The sequence below is a fragment of the Camelus ferus genome, chromosome 9, assembly GCF_009834535.1.
Source record: "Camelus ferus isolate YT-003-E chromosome 9, BCGSAC_Cfer_1.0, whole genome shotgun sequence".
Lineage (NCBI taxonomy): Eukaryota > Metazoa > Chordata > Mammalia > Artiodactyla > Camelidae > Camelus > Camelus ferus.
The window spans coordinates 18,522,031-18,537,595 of record NC_045704.1 but is presented as its reverse complement, the minus strand read 5'-3'; the positions used below and the strand labels follow the sequence as shown (position 1 = coordinate 18,537,595).

The 15,565-nt window shown below is 41.4% G+C and overlaps 1 protein-coding gene and 1 non-coding gene across 2 annotated transcripts in view; one reads left to right on the top strand and one right to left on the bottom strand.

Moving 5' to 3' along the window:
- The first annotated feature begins 7,778 nt into the window (after nt 1-7,778).
- The window catches only part of LOC102510586, a 71,713-nt gene continuing 63,926 nt past the window's right edge, over nt 7,779-15,565 (top strand). The window contains exon 1 of the transcript XR_004322344.1: nt 7,779-7,899. This is a non-coding gene — a transcript (uncharacterized LOC102510586). The remainder of the gene's footprint in view (nt 7,900-15,565) is intronic.
- On the bottom strand, nt 10,915-15,539 carry LOC102510822 (galectin-10). Its single transcript, XM_006177957.3, has 4 exons — nt 15,395-15,539; nt 13,350-13,426; nt 12,641-12,851; nt 10,915-11,166 (listed from the first exon to the last, which is right to left on the bottom strand). The coding sequence occupies exons 1-4, from the start codon at nt 15,407-15,409 to the stop codon at nt 11,053-11,055; spliced, it is 417 nt and encodes a 138-aa protein (XP_006178019.1). The 5' UTR covers nt 15,410-15,539; the 3' UTR covers nt 10,915-11,052.

Sequence of the window (15,565 nt, the reverse complement as noted above, 5' to 3'; positions counted from 1 at the left end):
ATAGACAGAAATGTAGGTTGTTTCCATATCTTGGCTATTTGTGAATGATGCTGCAGTGAACACCAGAGAGCAGATATCTCTTTGAGATCCTGATTTCATGTCCTCTGGACATATACCCAGAAGTGAGATTGCTGAGTCATATGGTAGTTCTATTCTTATTCTTTCAGAAACTTCCATATTGTATTCCATTGTAGCTGTACCAATTTACATTCTCAGCAAGAGTGCACAAGGTTTCCCACTTCTCCACATTCTTTCCAAGACTTGTCATCTCTTGTCTTCTTGATCATAGCCATTCTAACAGGTGTGAAGAGATAACTCATTGTGGTTTTGATTTATACTTTCCAGATGATTAGTTTTGCTGAGTATCTTTTCATGTACTTGTTGGCCATGTGTATATCATGTTTGGCAAAATGTTTATTCAAGTCCTCTGTCAATTTTCAAGTCAGATTTGTTTGCCTTTTTTCCCTGATATATTTTGATATTAGCCCCTTGTCGGATAGATAAGTTTGCAAATAGTTTCTTCCATTCCAGAGGTTGCCTTTTAAATTTTGTTCATTGTTTCTTTTGCTGTGTGGGAGGTTTTTAGTTTGATGTAATCCCACTTATTCATTTCTTTTTGCTTTAGATGTCATATCCAAAAAATTATTGCCAAGACAAATGTCAGCATGCTTTCCCCATATGTTTGCTTCCAGGAATTTTAGTGTTTCAGGTTTTATGTTTAAGTCTCTAATTCATTTTGAGTTCGTTTTTGTGACTGCTGTTAAATAGGGGTCAATTTTCATTCTCTGCATGTGATTAATCAGTTTTCCCAACACCATTTATTGAAGAGACAATTCTTTCCCCATTAGGTATTCTTGGCTCCCTTGTCAAATACTAGTTGACCATACATGGGAGGTTTATTTCCGAGCTTTTGATTCCGTTCCTTTGGTCTATGTGTCTGTTTTTATGACAGTACCACACTGTTTTGATTATTATAGCTTTGCAATATAGCCAGAAACTTTTGTTTCAACGACTTGTTTTTTTTTTTGAGGAGGAAGATAGGTTTATTTATTTTTTTAATGGAGGTACTGGGGATTGAACCCAGGACCTCATGCATGCTCACTCGTGCTCTACCACTGAGTTATTACCCTCTCCCCTGGTGAGGACCTATTTTTCAACATGCAAATGGATAAGTTAGTTCCTGTCAATAAGGTTAATCAGTTTACTAGCTTTAATTTATGATTCTTTACAGTATCTGAGTTCACTTCAGAAGCAGCCAAGACAAAGATAGTCAAGATGTAGTCAAGACAAAGGCAGGTTTGTACTCATGAGAGATAGTTTCAGTCCATCCAGATTCAACAAATTGAAGTTATAAGCATATGAAAATTTGATGCCGTTTCACTAAAGATATTTTCCTTCACCCCACCCCTTGTCCCCAGGAATTAGAATGGTTTGGAATTAACTGTCAGTAGAGCTGGAAAGTTATTGGACAACTCTAGAATGCAGGTTGAATCCTGCTTGTCATCTGCCTGTCTTCAGGATTAAAGTAGACTCGGGTAGACTCAGGATGCTTTCAGGAGCACCCAGCATGATTTCTCCATGGTTTGGATCGCCAATGAGAAGTGCGTTTTGATTCTATTTGGGGAGAAAAGTCAAATCAATAGTAAGAGATTACTGAATTAAATTGCATAATTAAAAATTACTCCAGGGGGTTCTTACATTTTGTTGGTTACAAATCAGACAAATGTGGTCTTGAGCCCGAGTTCTGATGAGTAATCACCTTTGTAAATTCCAATAGATAGCTCTTGAAGCATGACTGAGATTCTATATTCTAAATCCACTGTTTCTCTAACTGGCAAGAAATTCAAGGACAAATTCTTGCCTCTGTACATTTCCCCCTTTGGTCTCAATGTGTCTGGAGTTTTGACTCATTAATTCCCCTTGTCCAGTTAATGTTAGTTTATACAGGATAAAACACTTTCCCAATATCCCACTGGATCAGAAAAAAGGAGAGGGATCAGTGTGGCTTCTGTTCGCTTGTGGGTTTTGCCCAGCAAAGATCCTACCGCGGAAGAAATTACTCAAGACTTTATCAGGTCAAGAGAGTGAGAGGGAGCTGGAGACCAACTCCCTGAGCTCCTCCAAAGCTCTTGTATTTATTTAGAATAGTCAAACAAAGAGTCAAAGTAAAATACCTCATAGGAATGAGTAAGGGGCATGGCGTACCTGCAGGGATGCAGGTCAGCAGTTTCAGTTCTTGAAAAACAGAAACACTATAATCTTAATTTATATTTAGAGAAAAGGTTACAATATTGATAGTACAAATGGTTATTTTAAGCCTCAAACAATCATGAGCAAGGTTACAGTGTTCCAAATAATTGATAATGAAAACCCAGACCACCACAAAGTCTCCATACAATGATTAGAAATTGTCTAAGCATGCGAAGCAGCCCAGCTGTTCCCAGCTAAGGACTAAGTTACAGTCTTCTGTGAGCAAGAACAGCCTACACCATCCACCTACGCCTGATAAGGGAAGCATGTCCTGCCAGTTAGGGCAAGGGACGAGTTATGGTTTTCCACAAGTATAAGCAGCCCTCAATCTATGACCTTGAATTAAGCAAAGCAAGCAAAGCATGTCCCTGCTTTTTACAGCAAGGAGACAGATTGTAGCAATTCCTGCTAGCAAAGCAGCTTCAAGGCAACTAAGCTAAGTTCCATAGATAAGGTGGTGACTGGTATTGAGAGTTTAGTCTTTTAAGCTTTTGGACATTTTGCTTTGAAGCAGCAGTATAAAGTCAAATATAGAAAGCATTGGTTTTTATTATACATTTCTTATGTGTTTACATAAAGGTGAGAATATGACTTGGTAAAAGCAATTATTATAATATCAAAGTTTGTTAACCCAAGTTTGCACTCCCACAGATCAACCTTGTAATAACATCTGTCCTGCAACAAATTATTTTCTAACCAAATCCTTGTAGTATGTGCAGTCACATTGCCCAATAGCTAATCAGACGAACAGTGACATCGTGCAGATCCATGATGTTAATTCAATTGTGTTATCTTCACTCCTTGTTCTTCCTAACCCACCCACATTGGAGACCAGCCTACCCTTGGTAAATATTTCACTCTAATAATTCTATGGGCCATCCTTTGTTTACTACTTGAGCACTGATAACAGTGTCTGGTACAGAGGAAATGTTGAACACATATTTATTGAATGAAATAGTAAGTTCTTATTTTTTTCACAGACCAAATTTTTCCAGCATAGCATGACAACCTCTTTCTTCTCCCCAGTTCTAAACAAATTATTTAGGTTATGTTGAGTCTCTGACCAATCAATAATCATTTAATAGACGGATGAACTAGCTCTTCTTCAAAAGGTGTATTAAAAAAAAAAAAAGATGGTCATTTTGCTTTACTCTCTAGCCTACAAATTTTTGGTAACATTCTTACGCTGTCCAAGTTTGATTTTTTTCTTGCTGTCCTTTTCCCCAAGTCACTACTGTGAACGCATCTTGGAAAGATAAATTTCCACATAAACCTCTAAAGAGAGTTCAGTCCTCAGAGGGTCATTGAAGTGCTTGTCCAGAATCCACACTCCAGTAGGACCATGAGGCAGTGTAGCCCAGCCCATGATTTCACTTGATTGTCACTCTTGGATGGGTCAGTCTTCTGCCCACTAGAGGGCAGTCAAGTTCAATTCTTGGTGGAAACAAGGGCTTGATAAAAAGGAGTTCTGGGGCTTTTCCAGATTTGCTGATGGCTTGTGAGACCATGGATGCTGTGAGAAAACAATGCGTGAGCTGTCACACACCATTCATGTCTGCCTGTGAGTGTTGTCTGGGGTCATGTCAGAGTAGTGTATTAAGTACTTACTCTGCTGTTAACTTGTTGAGTGGACATCTTTTCTGGAATTTCATCTATATTTTGAGATAGACTATTTCTGGAAGTACCCACAGAACTGGAACTGAGCTTCCCCATTCAAAATCTACTGGCTCAGTGACTTCAAATAAGCAAAAAAAAAAAAAAAAAAAATTGGTGAAACATTCTTGTCTTGGTTCCTTTTTACCCTTTGTGCTTCACCGAGGGAAATGACACCAAAGTGGTCTTATTCATTCTGCTGGGTTTGTTAAAATTAGGCTGCATTCAAATAAGTGTTTCCCTAAAATTTCCCAGTGCCTCTTGTGGAGAATATTACTATGCTCCACAGAATAACATCAATCCTGGGACAAATTATTCTTTTAACCCACTGGTTCTCAGTTCACATTCCAATCACCTGGAGCTTTAAAAATTGCCGATGCCCAAATCCCTTCCCTCGAGATTCTGACTTTATTGTCAGAAGCATCCTAGGATTGGGGTTTTTAAGAGCTTCCCAGGTAATTTTAATGCATAGGCAGCATTAGAACCACTGTTCTAACCAAACACTTGCAAGAGCCCCACAACTCTGGTTTGAAAGCTAATGAGAATAATCTACTCATTTGTTAATTCAGTTATGTTGTCTTCATTTCTCGTTGTTCCTAATCCACCCACAATCCTGGCCAGTTGAAACACTATGAACTATGTCACTGTAATACTCCTACATTTCCCATCCCTTGTTTATTCCAGCACTTTTAACAGTTTCTGACAAAGTATGTGTTAAGCATATATTTACTGGATTAATGAGTCCCTATTCTCGGGACATATTCTTTCACAATACCAAGGTCTCCAATATACCCAGAACCATTCTCTTTTCGTCCAAATTTTAAAATGTAAGTGACACTGTGTTTCCTGGGGAATCATTACTCCATGAATACATTGTTTCTTATGGGCTTTTACTTCACTAGGTGTATTAAAGAAAGATGGACATTTTGCTTTTGTGTCTAGCCTGTAAGACCAAGCTTACAAAGGAAAATTTCTGTTGTGCTTGATATGACTCCACTGGCTAGGAGAGCATACTCCGGCAGGAGGCTGGTGGATCTCCACATCAGGGAGAGACACTGTTCTCACGTTTCCCAGACCTATTGGAGTTTCACACATGCTTTTCTTTACAAATGAATGAATACTGCCAATGATGGGAAACCGTATTCACTACCCCAAGGGCATTATAAATAACTCAGGCTGAGCCCCTGAAACTTCTAGCCCTCATGATTCTCTTCTAAATGCTTTTGAAGTTGTCCCACCTCCCTGTGCACGGCTCTTTGCCACGTGTGATAACAAAGGATGTGTATGTGTGTGTTTGGAGGGGATGTTACTTAGTCTCTTCCCTGTCCTAAGGATGTACTATGTACTTACAGGAACACTCAGAGGCCACAGCTGAAATGGTCAGGAACTTGAACTTTGGGGTCATTCAGGTTCAAGTCCAAGCACCTTTCCTTTCCTTATGGTTTGTTTGGCAGCAAGCACCTCTTTCTCTAGGCCTGACCCTCTCATTAGGGGGCAGAAACTCTTTCCCAATGTATGTGGCCTCCTTGGGATCCCTCAAGAACCAAGTGAAGAAGACTCCAAGCTGGCTTCAGAAATCCAAGGAAATTCCAGGTGATTCTATGAACCTTTCGATGTCCACCAGCAGTGTCAGAGCAGGAAACGGTGAAGCCCAAAGTGAACTCTGAATAGAAACCATTAGAATGTGTTTAAAGTTAAGGAGATGGCTACATGTTACCTTTGAATGTCACCAGTTTAGCAAAGCCTGCTGCTACTGTAAGGCTGTGGGACAGACGTGTAATAAATAAATACAGGGTAAACAATTCAGAAACTGCTATATTCTCAATCAGTGGGAGAATATTTTTGCTGAAGCAAAGAGCTCTTCTTCCCAAAGAATCATTCCAAATGGTTCTAAAGGGAAATCCAGATAAGTAACCCCAAAGGATGACTTGGTGTCCATCAAGCATTTGCAGCGGTAATAAACACCACCAAATTCTTAATGGTTTATGACAATAGTTTATGCTTTTTACTTACACCACATATCTGCTCTGGGTGGGCTATAGCTCTGCTCTCCGCACCTTCCTCAATTCAAGATTCAGCCTGAAGAAGCCTTGCCTATTTGGGACATCCCATTCATATGACAAGATGGAAAACGTAAATGATGGAAGCGGCCAACGCTCTTCAAACTTGTATTCAGAAGTGATATTTATCACTACTGCCCACATTTCACTGGTCAAATGGCCAAGCCTGACGTCATTGGGTGGTAGGTCTACTCCTCTGTTGAGACCAATAACATAACTGACCTCCCCAATGCACTTTTGTTGTTGTTGTTAGTTGAGGTCCTGGGGATTGAACCCAGGACCTTGTGCATGCTAAGCACTCACTCTCCTATTGAGCTCTACCCTCCCCGCTGAAGGCATTTTGGAAGAACACGTTAAGACCTGATAACTGTGATTCTGTGTGGGGTTGCAGTGGGAACTGAGAACATGGGGAACAGGCAAGGAAGACTCTTCCCTGTATTTTTTATACCTTTTCTCTTATGAGCCTGGTGAAGCTACTACCTATTCAAAAAATAAAATATATGAAAGTGTAAAAGTTAAGCAAAAATATGTCCTTTTCATATTTCAGATGTTCTTGAAAACACTTTAACACATAATATATACAATATATGCTTTGTTGTATTTTGATTTCACCTGTCACTTAAAATATCTTGGAAGAGACAAGATTAATCTTCCACTAAGTAATCAGTGTTTACTGGTTATGACACAAAGGGATTACAGATTCTGAAATTTCCTAATTTCCTCAGTAGACCTCCATTCCTAATTTTCCAGATGTAAGTTTAGAAATTTGGGCCTTGTAGTTGTTTCTTTACTCATCTTGGTTAATATCCATGGGTTTTAGTATTGGCAAGTTGTTGAGTCAAGTTTTATTCTTGTAAAACCAACCTTTGCAGTGAGGCAAACGTAAGATACTTTCTACAATGCAAGGGAAAGAATCTGCATCAATCAGGATTTTTCTAAAAACCTGCTTCAGAATATCCAATATTTATTCTACATGTTTTCTGTTGTTTTCTGCTGACACTCTTCCCTTTTTTCCAACGGTGCAAGAATTGCTTTCTTTTCCCTTATTTACAGCCCGCCTCCCCCCAATAAAACTGTTTTAGTTGTAGAATTAGCAAACGACTCTGTGTTACATGAATTGAAAAGAGAATGAATGGCAGGATTCTCTAAACGTAGTTTCCTCTTCGATGTACAGGACATTGTGTGTAACTATTCCCCGACTTTCAGCCAATCGCAGCCAAGTTCTGTGGCCAGACGACTTAGAGCCACAGATGCAAAGAGATCTTCGATAAACGTAAAATAATCCAGGTAGACGGTGGGGTAACGCGTTCGCCAGCTGGCTTCGTGGGCTACTCCACTTGCTCTACACACATCCAGAAGCACCCAGTTGGGTTCGTCAAATCCTCTTAGCCGGCTGCCGTGGGCGCTGGGCACCTCTTCCCCACAGGCTGCGCTTTCCCGATGCCAGGCCCGAAGCCCCCGGGGCTTGTGCTGGGGACGTGTGAACGCAGCCAGGCCGGGCCGTCCCCATGCCCGGCCCGCTCTCGGGGTCTCCCTCGGCCAGCCCTGTCCGTCACCCGGCCTTTCCCGGGTTCCTCACGCCGCGCTGGGACCGCCTCCTGCCAGCGGTAGGACGTCGCGGTCGCCATTCACCGCGCCCGTCGGCGGAACACTACCGTCCGTGGGCATCTCTCGCACCTCCGACCGCGGGGTCAGCCCGTCCGCGCTCTGACAAAACGGGAATAACGTGGCAGGCGCGATTGCGCATGTGAATACGTGCGCGCGCGTGAGCATATACTCGCGAGAGTGCGCATTTAACTCGCGGGCTTATGTGGAGGGAGACGCTGCTGACCAGAATGTTACTCGTGCTAAGTTTGGGCCAGGCTGCGGTTGCTCCGAGTCCCAAACGAACGACGAGGGCTGCTTCCTATTTTAAAATTTAGTCAAGTAATTCTTGGTAAGACACCTACATCATCGATATTTTGGTCCCTGTCCTAATTTAGAAAGCTGTGCACATTTTGGTGCTGGAGGCCTGAAACTGTTCTCCTATGGCTGCTGTTACGTCGGATACTTTTGCCCCTCTTGACGTTCCCCTCGTGCTTTTCTCCTTCCCCTCCCGTCTTCCATTTCCCCCTCTTTCCCTTCTTTTCCACCCTCTCTTCCCCTGCTACCTCCTCCTTCCACCTCTCCCCGACTTCTCTCTCTCTTATCCTTTTCCTCATCTTCTCTCCTTCCGCCCTTTCGTTTTCCTTCTCCCAGCCTCCCTCTCTTCCATTTCTTCCTCCCCACCCCCTAACCCTTGCCCTCCGTCTCAAGTGGAAGTCCTTCTGGTAGGCCTCCCTGCCTACTCTACTGTTGTGACTCCCCGAAATTTCAGCCCAGACCGCTTCTAACTTCTAGCAGATCTGTCTTCCAGACTCACTTGTAATGCCACCTTTTCTATTATTTGTTTTTTATCGACACCAATGCAGTATGTCTTACTCTGATTGTATCAAGCACTTTAATATGTGATCTGTTGACATCAAATGAAGCTGAGTGTTCCCTCCTAGTTCTTCAAGATTGTCTTAGCTATCCTTGACCTTTTTACACTGTGTGTGAATTTTTGAGTCTGAGAATTTCTTTAAAGTCCTATTGGGATTTTGCTTAGAAATTCATGACTTCTTCGATTAATTTACGGGAGAACTGGAATCTTTAAAATTGATTCTTTTCCATTCATGTGATGTGTGTGTCCACTTATTCAGGTTTTGTATTACATTCTGTAAGTTCTATAGGTTTTTTTCCTAATTGATTTGTGGACATAGATAGTAAAACTGTAACTCGAATGAATGAGAAACAAATTCAAAATAGAGTTTGCTTGGGAAGGTGAGTAAAGTGGAGGCAGTGGGGAGGGACAACTAGGGAGATTATAAGGTACTAACGTTTTATTTCTGAAGCTTGGTGGTGGGTACATGAATATTTTGTTTTTTTAATTGTAATTATTCTGATTTGTTTTGTAAGTTTTATGTGCATAATTTCACAATTTAAACAAATCCTTCGTGCCTTTTATTTGATTGAATTTTAGGAGCATTAAGGGTTTAGTTGCTATTGTGAATAAGCTCTTTATTGCAAATGGACTCTTAAGCTGGTGTATAAGAATGCCATTGGTTTTCATGTCTTGTTCAGTAACTTCACTGAATGTTTGTAAGTTCTAATAGACTTTTAAAGTTTCTTTGCCAATTGTTAATAATTTGAGCTTTCTCTCTTTTTTCTTGCTCAGTATACCTAAAGGTTTGCCAGTTTTGTTAATTTTTCAAGGAACCAACTTTTGGTTTTTGATTTTGTCTATTGTTTTTCTCCTTTCTACTTCATTTATTTCTTTTCTCATCTTTATTATTTCCTTCTGCTTGTTTTGGATTTAGTTTGCTCTTCCAGGTTCTTAAGGTGAAAGGTTATTTATTTGAAAATTTTCTTTTATGTTAATTTAGGAATTTATAACTATAAATTTCCCTGCAAACATTGCTTTTGCTGCATCTCATAAGTTTAGGTATGTTGTGTTTTTGTTTTTATTTATCTGAAAATATTTTCTAATTTCTCTTGTGATTTGTTCTTTGACCAGTTGGTTATATAGGAATGCGTTGTTTAATTTCCACACATTTGTGAATTTCCCAAATTTCTTTCTGTTCTTGGTTTCTAATTTAGTTCCATTGTGCTCAACATACTTTGTATGATTTCAGTCCTTTAATGTTTTTGAGAATTGTTTCATGGCCTAACATGGTCTATTCCGGACAATAATCCATGTGCCTTTGAGGAGAATCTGCATTCTCTTGTTGTTGGGTGAACTGTAGATTTCTGTTAAACCTAATTGTTTTATAGTGTTGTGCAAGTCTTCTATTTTCTTTTTTTTTAACATTTTTTGTTGATTTGTAATCATTTTACAATGTTGTGTCAAATTTCAGTGTTCAGCACAATTTTTCAGTCATTCATGGACATATACAGGCTCATAGTCACATTTTTTCTCTGTGAGTTATCATAACATTTTGTGTATATTTCCCTGTGCTATACAGTATAATCTTGTTTATCTTTTCTACAATTTTGAAATCCCAGTCTATCCCTTCCCACCCTCCACCCCCCTGGGAAAGTCTTCTATTTTCTTGATCTTCTGTCTAGTTGTACTATTCATTATTGAAAGAGGAGTATTAAAGTCTCCAATTGTTACTGTTTTTTTATTTTTTAAATTAAATTAAAAATTTTTTTTTTGTTTTGGTGGGGGAGGTAATTAGATTTATTTATTTATTTTAATGGAGGTACTGGGGATTGAACCCAGGGCCTTGTGCATGCTAAGCACGCAGTCTGCCACTGAGCTATGCTTCCCCCCTAGATGAAATGCTGCCTTTTACAATGTTCTTCTTTGTCTCTAGTAATAATTTTTATCTTCTTTTTTTAATTGAAGTGTAGTTGATTTATAATGTTAGTTTCTGGTATACAGCAAAGTGATTCAGTTGTACATATATATATTCTTTTCTGATACTTTTCCATTACAAGTTATTATAAGAAATTGAAGATAGTTCCCTGTGCCACACAGTAGGTCCTGTTGTTCATCTATTCTACATGTATAGTAACGTGTATCTGTTAATCCAAAACTCCTAATTTTTCCCTTCCCTGCCTTTTCCCTTTGGTAACTATAGTTTGTTTTCTATGTCCATGAGTCTATTTTTGGTTTATAAATAAGATTTATATCATTTTTTAAAATTTCACGTATAATAGATAGCATATGATATTTGTCTTTCTCTCACTTAGTATGATAATCTCTATGTCCATGTTGCTGCAAATGGCATAATTTCATTCTTTTTTATGGTTGAGTAATATTTCATTGTATATATACACCACATCTTTTTTAATCCAGTATCTGTCCTCGCTCTTTCCCATCTGCTGCCACACCCCTCTTGGTGGGGACCACTTACTCTTTTTTCCCTGAAGCAAGAACCAAATTCTATTAATTTCTTAGAAGTTTTAATGACCAAGTTTTGGGGAAGGGTGGGGAGGAAGCATTCTGTTAGTGAACTCTGGGAGTCTCATGGTCACTTAGATGGCGGGATCTCCTTGACGGTGGGGAGTCTGGTCACATCCCTCTCTAACAGATACACACTGAGGTCAGGGAGACATCTCTCCACACCTGCACCAACTTCACAGATTGTGGTGGGAGTCGATGGTTAAGGCTGTAAAGATGCTTGCCATTTACCATTACCTGAAAGAGAAAATGTGTCAGAAATACAGTATGCCATCAAACAAACTCAGTCTTCCTTTCTGTTTCTGCCCTAGTATACACACCATCCACTAGGAAAACCCCTTCTCACACTTCAAAACCCGGTAGATATGCTGCTTTTTTATAGACTACGTTTGTGACTCTTTTGGAGTCTTGTTCACTCTATTTTCGGCTTCTCTTATTCCTCCAGTGAGGTTCTACCACTGTCTGTTGCATGGTCTGTATTTGTTTGGCGTTTCCTCTCACTTCAAAGATTCTCATGGCCAAGAACTGTCTCTCATGAATCTTGAATCCCTGTATCTTGCCCAGAGCATCACAGGCTGAACGGTTGATAAGTGTTCATTGAATGCATACATCTCAGTTCTGCAAATCTTTGCTGCCATTTACTCTGATGACCCAGTTTTTCCTTTGAGTAGCCCAGATTTGGGGTGATGGTGTGAAGAATGAAACTCAAGTGATCTTAAAGAAGTAGAAGCGTATGTATGGCTAAAAAATAGTATATTATTTTAACAGCTTATAAACATATGAAAAGATGCTTCACCTCGGTCTTAAGAATGTTATTTTTTTGCCTAGCTGTTTAAAAAGTTCAGACTGTTTGAACATACTCTTTGTTGGTGAGGCTCTGGAGAAGCAGTCACTTTTTAGGTGTTCATTTGTCATATTTAAAATGCATGTGCTTTTTGAATCAGTTCCTCCAGTGTTAAGTACTGGGAAGTTGATAGTGACAAAAGTGTGGTATCAAAACCTTAATGCGGCATCATTCGTGAGAGAAGAATATTGGAAACAACCTAAGTGTGTGTTAATAAAGGTCAAGTTAGATCATGTTCGGTAATCCTTCTACTGGAATAATATGCAAACATTAAATAATGATAGAGCATAATGGATAGAAGGATTTCTCTATGATACATTCTTAGACTGCAAATAAACTCTAGTCCTCATGGTATAATATATAGAGAAACTTACAACACTGTTTAAAAATAAATGAAATGCTTAAAAATAAATGAAATGAAAGTACATATAAGGTAGACAGGTGGAGGTACTTGTATAAGCATGTATTATCTCTGGAAGAAACAAAGAAACTAGGAACAGTTGTGCTGGCTTGAGAATGAGAGAAAGACTTAATTTGGGGTGGATTATGATTATTCGTATGCATATTTTAATCATTTAGCTACACAAAAATTCAAACAATAACAGCATAGGTAGAAATAACTGTGGGTGAAGTCAGAGGAAATTCTCCACTTTGAGGGAAATGGCATGTGAGCTGATCTTGACCCTGATTAGATTTGGGAAAAGACCTGAGGATGGTGGTACAGGCAGAGGGTGCTTTGTCATTAAAGGGGCAGGAGTAGTTATGGAAGGTAGATCCTGAAGGACCCTGGGGCAAGCCAGGAAGGGAGAGCTGTGTCCTGTGAGGCCTGTGGAGGCCGTGGACCTGATGGTTCCTGGGCACCCTTACCTGGTACTCATTTTGTAGCACCAAGATGTGCAGTTCAAATTCTTGGCCCTCCACAAAGGGCACTTCGTAGGATGAAACCTCGCAGTTCCAACTCCCATTCTGACGGCTGTTTAGCTTCACAGATATGCCAAAGTACACTCGGAAATGGAAAGCGATGTCCGAGTTCTCATCAGTTCCAGTATGGAAATCCACCTGCATTTCTGGGTGCTTGCTGATGGGCAAAGCACATAGCATGTTGAACAGGCTCCCTTTCTTGTGGGGGACCCACATTTGACATACACATACACGTTCTTTCCCAACTCCTCCCTGGTAGAAGGGAGGCCTTCCTGGGGGATATTGTAATCCTTGTTCTGGGGGGCTGCTTCAGCTCATCCTGCCCAGGGTGGAGAGATGCCCTATTCCTTGGCCCAAGACTCAAATTGGGCAGCAGTCACTGGCCTGGCCCTACCCATGGCTCATCCCCCGGCAAGCCTGTGCCCCTTGATAAAGAGCCACAGCCCTGACTCCTTTCCCCAGACCCCACAGCCTGCCAGCAGTCCTGCACCTGTAGGCTTAATGCCTGATACCAGAGGGTCTCCAGGACCTGCAACTGCATGGTGCTGCCATTATGCTAGTTATGCATTTTAACATCACTCGTACATGAAGTGACCCCCAACTCTGATATTATCACTTCTCCTTCCCCTCCCCACCCCTGAAATAGAGTACCCACCTGAAACAGATAGCAGGTTTCCCTCTGACTGTCACTGAAGAACCAACAGACAAGGACGCAGCCCGTGTGTAGGGGACCTGCCGTGGGGAGGTAAGAGTGGATGAGGGGGCATGGCCAGGTGTGGGCTCCCCTCCTACAAATCAGGGCTTCCCAAGGGCTCCCAGGTTAGACATCAGAGGACAAACTCTGAGGACCCCCACCTCTCCACCTCAGCACGGTCAGGTCCCTGTGTCTTTGAAGAGATGAGAGGGTTGTAGTTAAGAGCAAGGGTTCAAGAGCCCAGCTGCCTGGATTCAAATCCTGATTCTGCCCCTTACTAGTGGTGAGATCTTAGATCTATTACTTGAACTCGCCCTGCCTCAGTTTCCTCGGGACAAGGAGGATTATCAGAAATTCCTACTTCATAGGGTGTTCTCAGGATTTATGAGCTAATATATGCAAAAGCTTTAGCCTAATCACTGGCACATACAGGGTCCACCCAGGGGCGACTATCAGAAGGGGGAGGCCCTTCTGGAACACTGCCTTCCGATCAGTGTCTACTATCTGAAACTCTGAAGGCAAGACTTGAGGATGTAAAAAATATACAAACATAAAAGTTCACTCCAGTGAAAAACATTTGTTTAAAGAAGAGGGAAATAGTAATGGAAAAGGAAACCCCCATGTGTGGGATGGACATGCATCAGAATTATCAAGGGGAAGGCATATCCTTTCCAGAATGTGTACAAGTTGTTGAGAACACAGCACTTGCACAAGGGGTGCAGGAAAGCAATTGGGGAGAATATGCAAGTTGTTGACTGATATCTCCCATAAATTCTGTCTGGACTGAGGCTGAATTAGTTCCTTCTAGCCTCAGGAAGGATTGATTCTCTGAAACCAAGTCCCACAACCGCCTTTCCCTGGGGGCCAGGGTCTGCTCACCCTCCTCCTGTAAGGCGATGGGAATGACTGACTGGAGGGCAGACGCCTGAGCCAGAGAGGGTGTCACTGTACTGACTGAGACTGGAGATGCAGCCCCCTCCAGCCTGAGGTCGCCTCCCCCCACTCCACTTGAGAAGAGGCATCTAAGGAATCACTCATTCTGCTCTCATTAATGCTCAGAGATGAGTCTTGGGTAACTCACAGTCCCCGAGACTTCCAGTTCTGACCACCAGGATCCACACTGATATGCATGAAAGACCCACAGTCACTTAGACCATCACTGCCATGTAGGGGAGAACCTCACATGCAGACAAAGACATACACACATTCACAGGTGAGCACCCAGTCCCAGATTCACACACACACACACACACACACACACACAAAACATGCACGACAGGCAACTCACACGTCACACACAGCTCTGCATACTCCTCACTGTGACGTGCACTGTGAGCTGTACTCACACACAGTCATGAAGACACGCACAGTTTCACCCCCTCCTCCCAGTGAGAGGTCCACCTCCCACACGGAGTCACAGTGTCTCCACAGAGTTCACTCTCAGACACTGTCAGATGCTGACAGATAATTACACTGGCCCAGGCTCAACATGTGATTCCCCACAAGGATTCCATGTAGTATATCGCCAGGGTCTCTCTCACACACTCACAACTCTCAGGAAAACAGTCCAAATGGAAATGCACATATTTTCGTCTTATACAGTCTCCTACATTTGCCTCCTTTTTAAAAAAATCAATTGCCCCTGGGAGAATACAGCTTAATGGTAGAGCTCATGCTTAGCATGCACAAGGTCCTCAGTTCAATCCCCAGTATCTGCATTAAAATAAATAGACAAATAAACCTAATTACCTCCCCCCCTCAAAAAAATAAACAAATAAATAAAATTTAGGAAAAATCAATTGCCCATTAGGCCAATGTTTAAATTTGCTTTATTATTTTTTTGGGCAGGAAGAGACAATTAGGTTTATTTATTTAACAGTCCTGGAGATGGAACCCAGGACCTTGTGCATGCTAAGCACGCACTCTACCACTGAACTATACCTTCCCCCCTTCCTTTTTCTTTTATGTCCCCTGAGATTATTGAAGGCGATGTCTTTTCAGCTCACCTGTTGCTTTGACATTGTTGTGTCTTCCTTTGGGCAGCTCTTCCAAACTGTGTCCGGTTTGGTGTGTGAGTCCCTTGGAGTTGCAGAATATAAATGATCCCTGGCAGCCCCACCCTTTGGCTTTGTTCCTGTTTCTAAGCCTAAATGTCCCAAGAGGGTCAGAGAGGGTAA